Source organism: Phyllosticta citriasiana (genome assembly GCF_038021145.1).
Source record: "Phyllosticta citriasiana strain CBS 120426 chromosome Unknown IWZ02scaffold_10, whole genome shotgun sequence".
Lineage (NCBI taxonomy): Eukaryota > Fungi > Ascomycota > Dothideomycetes > Botryosphaeriales > Phyllostictaceae > Phyllosticta > Phyllosticta citriasiana.
In genome coordinates this window covers 171,820-183,419 of record NW_027117287.1, presented here as the reverse complement: position 1 = coordinate 183,419, position 11,600 = coordinate 171,820, and the positions used below count along the sequence as shown (strand labels likewise).

Sequence of the window (11,600 nt, the reverse complement as noted above, 5' to 3'; positions counted from 1 at the left end):
ATCTGGTTCTCCTGCCCTACGTTCCGCGGACTTTTTCCTACACGTCAGGCAGCTGTCCCCATGAAGCAAAGCAGTGGCCGCAATAGGGCTCAATTCAAGCTTTGGAAGTGTTTAAAGGTGGGGGGTCCTTTTCCTCAACTCCACATCTGCGGACATCGGGGGCTGGGGCCAAAAGTCGTGTCTGTTGCCGATCTGGCTATACGTGGCAAAGGCGACTGATATTCTTGTTGAGGTCTTCGCAGTCAATTAAAGACCTCGTTGAGGCTGTGGACTTCTCGGCTGGGTTCCGCCCCCACGCCCCCTGACAGAAACCGGTCGGTGCCTAGTGATCATCATGGCTGGATGGTCGCTCGACTCCCGCTGCCCGCGGAGCTGTTAGTTTTTGAAGACGTGAATCATGTACAGGGCAGAAATCGAAGAGTGTGGTTTGGGGAGTAGGAAGCGCTCTACGTTGAAGAATACGTGTGAACAGTTCTGACTTGAGCGTATTCTGCACTGGTAACAAATATGGCGAGATTCTTTCCCGTCACGATTGGCATGGCACCTCAAAATATGTCTTCGAGTCCCAGGAAGAAATCACGAAAAAGATGAAAATAAAACTGCGAGCCAGGCCAAACGACGTTGCAGTGGTATGACGTTTGCTTCACTGCGAATTGGCGCGACTCAGCGCTAAGCATTAGCGAGCCAAACCTGACTAGCATCGCCAACGACGACGACGACAACTTCCAGCCCCCACGTGAGATGCTATCTTTACCAAACAACCTGAACTCAATTCAAGAATTTGAACATCGTTAAGGAGAAGCATGGCCTTCTTCGAGGTCCTGACGCCGGCACCGGCCCTCAATCCACGGCTTGGCTCGCTGTCCATCCCGGGGAAACCTGCAATCCCAACGCCCAACTACATCGCCAATACTTCACGTGGCGTAGTGCCGCACCTCTCGCAGGACAATCTCGAAAAGCACACCGAAATCAATGGACTATACCTAGGTCTCGAGGACTGTGAGATCGCCACCGGAACAAACCAGCCTCCACAATACAACGCTAACCTCCTGCTCCCACGAGCACAGAACAGTCATAGAAAAAGCGCCATCAGAAACGCCTCCAGTCTTCAACACACCAACATGCAGTAGTAAACAAAGCTCACCACTGCGCCGCTTCATCGCCGCGCTCGACGCGCAGCCGCTGGTCCTCGGGCCCCGGCGCGTCCCCGCGCTCGACTCGCCCGGCTCAAACACCAACGCCGGCATCCAGGTGCACACGTCCGTCGGGCACCGCGCGCTGTCTTCGGCGTACTACGCGGCGGCCGCCGTCAAGCTGGCGCCCGATGTCGTCGTTGGCCTCGCCGACGTCATGCCCGGCCACCCCTGCCCCAGTCTGAAGCGCGTCGAGAAGATGGGGGATCGCACTGCGGCGTGGATGAGGGATCTCGTCGCGGCCGTGCGAGGCATTGAGGGAAATGGCGACGACGCGAATGGTAGTGGCATGGCCAATGGCAATGCCAATGGTCCATCCGCATCTTCATCCGCCAAACGCGGGCCCGCCATCTTCGCGCCCATCCTCCCCATCGAGCCCGAACAGCAATCATTCTACCTCTCCGACCTCACCTCCTCCCCAAAGCTCTCCTCCCACCTCTCCGGTCTAGCCCTCTACTCCTCCTTCTCCCTCGCCTCCATCCCATCCCCGCTATCCCACCTCCCGCGCCTCTCCCTCGCCAACCCCGCCACCCCCGCCCAGCTCCTGCACGCCATATCCCTCGGCACCGATATCTTCGTGCTGCCCCTCGTCGACGCGGCCACGGACGCCGGCATGGCGTTTGTATTTGAGTTCCCCGCTCCGGTTCCTTCGCCGGATCAACTCAAGGGAGACGAGAAGGGGGGAGGAAAAGAAGAAGGAGAAAAGACCAAAAAACGCCCCCTCGCCCTCAACGCCTGGGACCCCGCTTACGCGACATCGCTCTCCCCGCCTCAATCCGACTGTCCGTGCTACACCTGCACACGCCACTCCCTCGCCTACCTGCAGCATCTCCTCCGCGCCAAAGAAATGCTGGCGTGGGTCTTGCTCTCGCTGCACAATCACGCCGTCGTGTCCCGCCTCTTTTCGAATGTGCGCAGCACGCTGGAATCGGCCGAGGGAAGCGAGGCCTTTGAAACCGAACGAGCACGGTTTGAAGGGGCGTATGAGGAAGAGCTGCCGCAGCGCACGGGACAGGGTCCGCGTGTGAGGGGTTACATGGCGAGGAGTAGGGGGCCGGGCGAGGCGAGGCGGAACGAGAGGGCGTTTGTTGGGGTGGGGGTGGGTGGGCGTGAAACCCAGGGGGAAAACGGTGGGCGGTATTCTCAAAGGGTAAAACGGTGGCTTGGAAACTCAGGGGCAGAATGAATGGGCTAACTAGTGCAGATTGAAAGGCTACATGTATAGAGGGCGCAGATGAGAGCGACGGCGGCGGGCAAGAGCTGGTTGAGGACTGGAGGGAGGAAGGATGAAGGGTTCATGTTTCGCGGTTGCGGTTGTTGAAGAGACATGGTTGGATAGATGGGGAGATAGTATAGACTCCATCTATCTCCAGAGTACCTACAGTTACTGTTACTCACTGACTCATTTTTCCTTCTTCCTTACGGCGTCGGAATTCGGAAGGACAAGATGCCTTGGTGATGTGGTGATTTGTGTGTCTTTCTTTTTTTTTTCTGATTGCTTGCTTGCTTGCTTGCTTGCCTGCTTGCTTGCTTGCTTACTGAATTCGTCCACGTTGAAATGTTTAATTGTTTAATCGTCGAACATGTATGTATGTATGCATGCACTTCCCGAAACGAACGCCAGCCCAGCCCAGCCCAGCCCAGCCCCTCTGTTCAAGAAAATCACAACCACTTCTCTCTCTCTCTCTCTCTCTCTCGCGCAGAGAGAAGAAGAAGAAGAAGAAGAAGAAGAAGAAGAAGAAGAAGAAGAAGAAGAAGAAGAAGAAGAAGAAGAAGAAGAAGAAGAAGAAAAACGAGAGACCAAGAAAACAGCAAACGCAAACGCAAAAACAAAAAAGATCAAAACCCTCCCCCCCTCTCCTTTCTCTCGTTTCCCCAACCACCATCTCTCTCAAAAAAAAAAAAAAAAAAAACAACCTCAACCAACCCACCTCCTCGCACTCTTGAACATGCGCACCCACGGCCCATGCTCGCCCCACCCCTCGCGCCTCTTGCGCTCGAGCGGCTCCCAACTCGCCACGCCGCCCAGCACCGTGCGTTCGGGATGCGGCATCATGGCCAGGACGCGGCCGTCGGGACTCCTGACGCCGGCGATGGCGCCGGGCGAGCCGTTGGGGTTGAAGGGGTAGCGCTGGGTCGGGGCGCCGCGGTTGTCGACGTAGCGCAGCGCGACGAGGCCGAGGTCGGACAGTTGGGACGCCGACGCGGTTGGGGAGGGCGACGACGCGAACGAGGCGCGGCCTTCGCCGTGCGCGACGACGATGGGGAGACGCGACGAGTGCATGCCGTGCAGGAAGACCGAGGGCGCCGACGCGGCCGTCTGCGACGACGTGGCCTCCTTGTTCTTGTGGCCGTCGTCGAGCGCTTCGACCATGCACACGCGCGCCTCGTACTGCTCCGACGCGTTGCGCTCGAAGCTGGGCCACACGGCGCCGCAGCCCGGGATGAGGTCCTTGAGCCGCGACAGGAACTGGCAGCCGTTGCACACGCCCAGCGCGAAGGTGTCGGCTCGCTGGAAGAAGGCTTGGAATTCGTTGCGCGCTTCCGAGTGCAGCAGCACCGATTTGGCCCAACCCTGCCCGGCACCCAGCACGTCGGCGTACGAGAAGCCGCCGCAGGCCGCCAGGCCGACGAAGGACGCCAGAGATACGCGGCCCGAGAGGATGTCTGTCATGTGCACGTCGACGGGCGAGAATCCCGCGACGGAGAAGGCAAAGGCCATTTCGGCTTGTCCGTTGACGCCTTCTTCGCGCAGAATGGCGACGCGCGGCTTGGCGGCGACCATGGAGGTGAGGGACGTGGTGAAGGGAAGAATGTTGTCCTGCGGCTTGTACGTCAGGTTGTAGGAGAGACCCGGGTCAGCGTCGTCGACAATGTTGTCGTACTCTTCGTCCGCGCACGCCGGGTTGTCGCGAAGGCGCTGCATGTGGTACGACGTGGCAGCCCATTGCTTCTGGAGATCCTTGCGGCTCGCCTGGTAGACGACCTGTGCCTGGCGCGTGAGGACGAGGTCCTGCTTGGTTGCGGCGGGGACGCGTCCGATGCGCCTGATCATGCCCGGGGGCGGACCGCACGTGGCGAAGCACCGGTTGAACTCAATGACATCCTTCTTCCTGACCTGGAAGACAGCGCCGAGCTCTTCGCTGAAGAGGCCTTCGATCATGTCCTTGGTATCGCCGCTGCGGCAAATGTCATCCAGCATGACCTCGAGACCCGTGCGGCCGGCAAACATCATCTCGACCATGGTAGTAAAGAGACCACCGTCCGATCGGTCGTGGTACGCCAGAACAATGCCCGACTCGTGGAGCTGCTCGACAGCGTCGTAAAAGTCCTTGAGAATGTCTGCGTCGCGGACATCCGGAGCCTCATCTCCAACCTGTCCAAACACTTGCGCAACAGCCGAACCTCCCATGGCCTTTTTGCCCTGAGCAAGGTCGACATAGAGCAGGACCGTCTCGCCCACATCCTCGAAGCGACGCAGAGCCGGCGTCCACGTGTTTTCAGTGTCGTTGACGGGCGAAAACGCCGAGATGATGAGCGACAGCGGCGCCGTGACCTCCTTGGCCTCCTTGGTCTGCTGGTCCTGCCACTTCATCTTCATCGACATCGAGTCCTTGCCGACGGGAATCGACACGCCCAGCTTAGGACAAAGATCCATGCCAATGGCCTCGACGGCCTCGTACAGAGCCGATCCCTCGCCAGGGTGGCCGGCAGCGGCCATCCAGTTGGCCGAGAGGCGGACCTGAGAGAGGCGGTCGGGGATGCTGGCAGCAGCCAGGTTCATCAGAGACTCGGCGACAGCCATGCGTGCCGACGCGGCAGCAGAGATGAGAGCCAGGTTGGGCTTCTCGCCCATGGCCATGGCCTCGCCGGTGCGGCAGCCAGACATGAGCGAAGTGGCCGTGACCGAGACGTCAGCGACAGGCGTCTGCCAAGGGCCGACCATCTGGTCGCGGACGGTAAGACCGCCAACGGAGCGGTCGCCAATGGTAATCAAAAATGACTTGGATCCAACAGCCGGCAAGGCGAGCACCCTCGAGACAGCTTCCTGGAACAAGCCCTGCGGCTGGACATTGGGCGCGTAGATGCTCAAGCTGCTGTCAAAGCCAGGCAGCTTCAGCTTCCTCGAGTCGACAACCCTCGACATTTTGGGGGGCTTGCCGAAGAGAATCGACATGGGCAGGTCAATGGGCTTGGGGTAGTCCTTGGAGTCGCGGTCCATGAGGATGAGCTGGTTGTTGTGCGAAGAGCGTTCGCCAGTGGCAGTTCCCACAACGGAGAAGCCACAGCGCTCCCTCGTGCAAGTCTTCTTGAATAGCTCCAATCCCTCGGGCGCAACGGCCAAGACGTATCGCTCCTGCGCCTCGCAGCACCAAATCTCGAGCGGGCTCATGCCCTTGTCGACGCTGTCGACCTCGCGCAGCTCAAAAGTTGCGCCGAGGCCAGAATCGTGGACGAGCTCGGGCAGGGCGTTGGACAGGCCGCCAGCGCCCACGTCGTGGATGAAGCGGATGGGGTTCTGCGCGCCAAACGAGGTGCAGGTGTTGATGACCTCTTGGGCGCGGCGCTGGACCTCGGCGTTCCCACGCTGCACGCTGGCAAAGTCGAGGTCGACGTTGCCCTCGCCAGACTGAACACTCGATGCCGCACCGCCGCCCAGACCAATGAGCATGGCAGGGCCACCAAGCACGATCAATTGAGCGCCCGTGGGCACAATCTCCGGGTCCTTGAGAGCGTGTTGCGGGCGAATGGTGCCAACACCGCCAGCAACCATGATGGGCTTGTGGTAGCCACGAATCTCCGACTCCTTCTCGCTGATGGGGAGCTTGGTGGTGAGGGTACGGAAGTATCCCGTGGTGCAAGGGCGGCCAAACTCGTTGTTAAAGGCAGCACTGCCAATGGGGGCTTCAATCATAATGTCCAGGCTGCTGGCAATGTGGCCGGGCTTGCCCACATTCAACTCCCACGGCTGCTCGAAACCGGGAATGTGCAGGTCCGAAACGCTAAAGCCGCAGAGGCCCGCCTTGGGTTTCGAGCCGCGACCCACGGCGCCCTCGTCGCGAATCTCGCCTCCAGAGCCCGTGGCCGCGCCGGGGAAGGGCGAGACGGCCGTGGGGTGGTTGTGCGTCTCGACCTTGGCCAGGTAGTGTACCTGCTCGCGTGTCTGCATCCACTCACCCGAGGCGTTGTTGGGGCCCCAGTGGCTGGCGTCGAAGCCCTCCATGACGGCGGCATTGTCGCTGTAGGCGCTGACCGTGTACTTGGGGTTCTGCTTGTGCGTGTTGCGGATCATGCCAAACAGGCTCATGGGCTTCTTGACGCCGTCAATGGTCCAGTCGGCGTTGAAAATCTTGTGCCGGCAGTGCTCCGAGTTGACCTGCGCAAACATGAACAGCTCGACATCGATCGGCCCCCGCTTGAGGTGCTCAGAGTATGCCTCGACCAGGTAGTCAATCTCGGCCGCGTCGAGCGCCAGCCCGAGCTCGCGGTTGGCCTTTTCCAGCGCTTCTCTGGGCGTGGTGCCCTCGGCAAAGAGATCGACGCTCGTCGCCGGCTTGGGCTCGCCCTCGGCAAAGGTGTAGTTGAGGTTTGGCGCAGTCCGGCTAATGACCTGCGTCATGCGGTCGTGGAGGAGGTCGGGCTTGGGGATGGCATCGCGGGCGAGACGGTGGTCGGCGGGGAAAGTGGCCGCAATCACCATGCCCCTCTCGATGCGCTTGACGACGCTCTTGAGGCCACAAACGTGGGCGATGCCCGTGGCCTGCGAGCTCCATGGCGAAATGGTGCCGGGTCTGGGGCAGACGTGAAAGAGAGCCGTGTTCTTGTCGCGCGGCTCAGCGTTGCGGTGGAGGGCGTCGAGGATGGTCTGGTAGAGGTGGTCGCCGGCGTCGGGCACGTCGCCGTAGTGAAGCAGCTGCTCGACGATACGCAGCTGCTGGTCGCGCAGCTCAGCGTGCGGGTTGACAAAGTGAGTCCAGATGGCGCGCACGTCGGTGGCGCCGAGCTCGCGCGCCAACTTGGCGCAGCGGAACTGGGAAAAGGCAGAGGAGCCTGGCAGGACCAGGTAGGGATCTTGGGTCGCAGCCATGTCCAGGCGGCGACTTTGGCTTTTGTCTGGCTCGAAGCGGAGTGGAAGGTCACTGCATCGAAAAAGTTCGGAGAGGCGCGCCTGAAGCAGCAAAGCCAGCAGTCAGTTAGTCAGTTAGTTAGTTAGTGTGCTGGTGGGGGCGGGGGTCGCCGAGCTCCGGCTCCGGCTCCGGCTCCGGCTCCGGCCCGTGCGGTCCGCGAGGCTGAAGAATCAACACCAGACAAGACTTGCCATGGAATGGATGCTTCTTGCATGTAGGTGCCTCTTTGAATCAACCAGCCTACAACTCACGGCAAGCCATGGATGCCAAAGCCAAGCCCCCCCCCCCCATCCTCTTCCCGCCCAAACAAAACGCACTCCATCCCAAGCCGGCCGACACCGGAACCAACCAATCAGAGCAACGCAAAAGCTGCTGCCAGGGGCAGTGAGGCTCAGGTGTTTCTTGAGTAACGTCAGATGGAGCTAGCTTGCTGGCATGTGAGACTGGCCCAAGGCACGTTCAGACGACGAGGCCATGACCCTGGATACAGCATCGCGGCACTTCGAGCTGCTTCAATGGCTTGTAATGAACCTCGTATTCAAGCATTGGATCGTCAGCCGTGAGTAAGCGGCTGCAGCTGCACCCGTACGTGGTTCAAACCAAGCTGGGCTGCTGGCGCCGTAGAGGTGAGATTAGAAATCTGTACAATTGCTCGGAGCAGCTCCCGGAAAAGACGACTATAATACGTGCACAACCGCCCCCCGGCGCGCATGCGGGGGCCATGATGATGATGATGATGATGATGATGGTGGTGGTGGTGATGATGATACAAGTCGCACCTCCTCGCGTACTTTTTCTGTAGGAAGGTAGGTAGGTAGGTAGAGTAGTTTGCCCCGTTTTCGTTCTACTTGGCTGTGGCCGGCGGATTCCCCCATTCATATTCAAACCAGACACCCCTCTCGTGAATGATGATCCAGTCAGCTCTATCGGAGCAGCATTGTCGTTCCAAAAACGACAGCGCCAATGGTTGGTTTCGTCATCTATGCGTCCTCCGGGTACAGCTTCTCCTTGAGGACGATGCCGAGCTCTTCCCGCAGGGGCTCCAGCTCCTTCAGGTACTCCTCGTACTGGCCCTTGTTCTCGACCTTGGACTTGATGCCTGTAGTAGCCTTGTATCAGCCAGTTGGTTCGCAGAGGGCGCAAAAACGCCGAGATTCGAGCTTCAAAGGAGAGAACGCACCCTCGAAGATTCGGACAGCAGTGGGGAAGTCATTGACACGGCGCGCGGCCTTCAGGGCGGCAGTGATGACCGAGGGCGCGGGCACCAGGTCGTAAGCGAAAGCGTTGTTAAGGTTACGCTGCCATGAATCGTCAGCCAGAGAGTCCCTCTCATCGCATCGTCGACGTCCTCGTCGTCGTCGTCGTCGTCGGCGCAGCTGCGGCGCACAGGCCGAGAGCCAGGGAAAAGCCAGCCGAGCAAAGACCATCGACCACCCACGTACCTGCAGCTCGAAGGCATCCTGCACAGAGTCGAACTCCTTCTCGTACCTGTCAAGCCGCACGACGGACCATCAGTTCAGCGGGTTCCACGAGCACACACACACACACACGGGGGGCAAGGAATGGGGAGAGGTAGTTGTCGGTCCTGCGACGCCATTCGGAAGATTCTGTCCGTGGACCCAAAGATGGCGGCCACCAATTGACGTCGCCGGAACCTCGCTCTCTCCCCCTCTCTCCCTATATCTCTCGCGGTCATCGGTCCTCGTACCTGGCAGTGAACTCCTCGAAGCTCTCCTCGTGGTGGTCGCCGGAGAAGCGGGCGAGCGTGGTGGAAAAGGTCCTGCGCGAGGCGATGACGGGCGCGGCGGCGGCGGCAGCGGCTGCGGCAGCGCGAGGAGCGGCGCGGAAAACAGGAGTGCGGCGGGCCGCGAGGCGGAGGACGCTGGCGGCCATTCTTTAAAAGGTCAATTGGCAGTGGAGGAGCTGCGGGGCGGAGGGCCGGGGGGGGGGGGTCGACAGCGATTTCGTTGGATTAGTTAGGTTGGGTTAAGGTAGGTTGGGTGATGGCGGGGGTGGTGCGTTGATTTGAGCTGGTTCCCAAGTGATGTACGTTTGGTTTGGTTGGTGGTCTGAGTCTGACAGATCAGGTCCTGCCTTCGCCGAGCGGCATGCCGGAATTTTGCCTGTCTCGTCACGTGCACCCCGGAATGGATGACGGGAGGTGTCATTCACTCGTCAATTGGCTCTCTGCCCTGTCCAACCAATCATTACCCATTGTCTACCATTGCCAACCGCGGCCTTTTGTCCGTCTTCCTTCTCTCCGATCATCCTTGCTGTACATTTCCCGAACCTATGCATGCTACCTCGATTACCAAAAAAAAAAAAAAAAAAAAAAAAAGTTATAGAAGTAGTCAGTCGTAGTACTAGTGCCGTCGTGTCCGTCCCTTTTACAAGGCGGGCGGGCTGCTTGCCGATAGCCAGGTCAAAACAGCCGCCCAAATGTCTGTAATGAAGATGATACCAGGCCTCGCAATCAACAAACAAGAAGCCAAAAAAAAAAAAAAAATATTTTTTTGACAACCAGTGCGGACAGGTGCTCTGCGCCTTGTTCTCCATAACTCCCTCCCGTCTGTCCATCTAGACACGTCCCCACTTCTACCCTCCCATCCACCGTAGCCATCATCCAAAGCCGATGGCAACAAGCCGCGAATGCCTGCCAGCCAGGGTGGTGGTCGCCCGCCCCCCACAGAAAAATCACTGGCCTACTCAGCCCATCGTCTAAACACGCTCTGCCCGACAATCGCCGACGAGCCGATCAGCGATCAAGAAACGAGCCTATGCCTTGCGAGACCGGGTGACGCGGCCATTGGAGACGGCCTCGGCGGGCGACGAGTAGCCGTTGGCCAGCGAGTTGGAAGCGCCACTGAGGCGGCGGCGGACCGCGCCAACCGTGGGCACCTTTTCGTCCTTCATCTCGATCAGAGCGCTCTTGGCGCGGCCGCGCGTCTTGGGCACCGGCTTCTTGTACGTAGCAATGTAGAACAGGATGAAGAGGACGAGGTACGAGCTGAGGATGGCGATGCCCGAGAAGGCGGCGAATTCCTTGCCGGCGCAGTGGCCGGCGTTGGGGAGCCAGGGCCAGTAGGTCGACGTGAAGTAGGTCCAGGAAGCAAAGTACACGAAGCCTGCAGCCGTCAGAAAAAAGTCTCTTTCCAGCAATTCAATCAACTTACCGAGGTCAAGCACAAACTGGATAATCTGCATGATTGTAATGTACTTCTTCCACCAGATCCTGATGCCGCGAGCACTCTGAAAGTAGTACCAGTACATGACGACGTGGACACACAGGTTCAAGGTGATGGGGACCCAGGAAACGGCCGTCTGCCCCACGAGCTGGGTGTAGCAAAGCAGCGCCGTGGCACCATGGTGGTAGGTGTGCAAAAACGCTAGAGGCCAAGATTAGCAGCCGGTCGTCGCAATTGCCGCGTCAATGGACGTACTGAGGGGCTTCTTCTTAAGGAAAAGGAAGCAGGTGTCGATGAGCTCGAGGTACTTGGTCAGGTAGTTGAGCTGCAGCGGGGCGTCAGCATTCCTCGCCAACGATCGTCAAAACAACAAGCAGGCGCAACGCACGTAGTAAAGAATGACGAGCTTGTCAGTCCAGCCCCCATCGTAGTTACAGATGGCGTGGAAGACGCCGTTTCGCGCCAGCTCGGGCAGCAGCTGCTCGACAAAGAGGGCCAGCAGGACGCCGCTGATGGCCGTGAGGTAGAAATTGTGCACCTTGAACAGGCCATTGAGCTTGAGCGGCTCCCGGCTTCGCATGACCTCGCGGCCGCCAAAGATTATAAGGTAGTACGAGGCGAGGGTGGCGACGGTGGCCGTCACGGTCGACATGGGCGTCTCGCCGGCGACGAAGCGAAAGTCCTGCGGCCGGTAGCCCTTGACCAGCTCAAAGGCCTTTTCGAAAATGGGCCACAGGGCAATGCCAAAGGGGCGGTCGAGAGTCGGCGGGCCGACCTGGATCCAATCGGGAGTTGACATGATTGTGGGGAATTTTTTTTTTTAATTTTCCTTGGTCGAGGTTGGCGACGGGAGGGCGGGCGGGAGGAATAGCAGGTGCGGGTGCTAAGATAGCGTGGAGCTGGTGGGGAGCTGGTGGTAGGAGGTGTTTGCGCGCGCGGCGAGCGACAGGCGATTGACACGGACGGACGTACGTTCCTTCGTTCTGCGCAGGCAGGAATGACAGCACAGGGACAGGGACAGGGACAGGGACGGGTGACGGGTGACGGGTGACGGGGGACGGGGGACGGGGGATGGGGGACGGGACGGTGACGAA

General features: G+C 59.6%; 4 protein-coding genes across 4 annotated transcripts; 1 reads left to right on the top strand and 3 right to left on the bottom strand.

The window, feature by feature from the left end:
- The first annotated feature begins 337 nt into the window (after positions 1 to 337).
- On the top strand, positions 338 to 2,585 carry IWZ02DRAFT_34110 (tRNA-guanine transglycosylase family protein). The gene is made up of 3 exons (XM_066764216.1): positions 338 to 999; positions 1,073 to 2,343; positions 2,398 to 2,585. Exons 1-3 carry the CDS (start codon positions 804 to 806, stop codon positions 2,416 to 2,418), a joined length of 1,488 nt encoding a protein of 495 aa, XP_066620627.1. The 5' UTR covers positions 338 to 803; the 3' UTR covers positions 2,419 to 2,585.
- Positions 2,586 to 2,924: 339 nt separating this feature from the next.
- Positions 2,925 to 7,457, bottom strand: IWZ02DRAFT_500860 (phosphoribosylformylglycinamidine synthase). The gene has a single exon (XM_066770264.1). It carries the CDS (start codon positions 7,279 to 7,281, stop codon positions 3,112 to 3,114), a length of 4,170 nt encoding a protein of 1,389 aa, XP_066620626.1. The 5' UTR covers positions 7,282 to 7,457; the 3' UTR covers positions 2,925 to 3,111.
- An 844-nt stretch (positions 7,458 to 8,301) lies between these two features.
- Positions 8,302 to 9,214, bottom strand: IWZ02DRAFT_483438 (cytochrome c oxidase subunit VA-domain-containing protein; the record flags this gene model as incomplete). The annotated part of the gene is made up of 4 exons (XM_066769169.1): positions 8,302 to 8,420; positions 8,502 to 8,619; positions 8,764 to 8,809; positions 9,030 to 9,214. The coding sequence occupies 4 exons, from the start codon at positions 9,212 to 9,214 to the stop codon at positions 8,302 to 8,304; spliced, it is 468 nt and encodes a 155-aa protein (XP_066620625.1).
- A 423-nt stretch (positions 9,215 to 9,637) lies between these two features.
- Positions 9,638 to 11,362, bottom strand: IWZ02DRAFT_456761 (elongation of fatty acids protein 3). Its single transcript, XM_066767892.1, has 4 exons — positions 10,895 to 11,362; positions 10,762 to 10,831; positions 10,495 to 10,707; positions 9,638 to 10,446 (listed from the first exon to the last, which is right to left on the bottom strand). Exons 1-4 carry the CDS (start codon positions 11,303 to 11,305, stop codon positions 10,097 to 10,099), a joined length of 1,044 nt encoding a protein of 347 aa, XP_066620624.1. The 5' UTR covers positions 11,306 to 11,362; the 3' UTR covers positions 9,638 to 10,096.
- Positions 11,363 to 11,600: the final 238 nt, after the last annotated feature.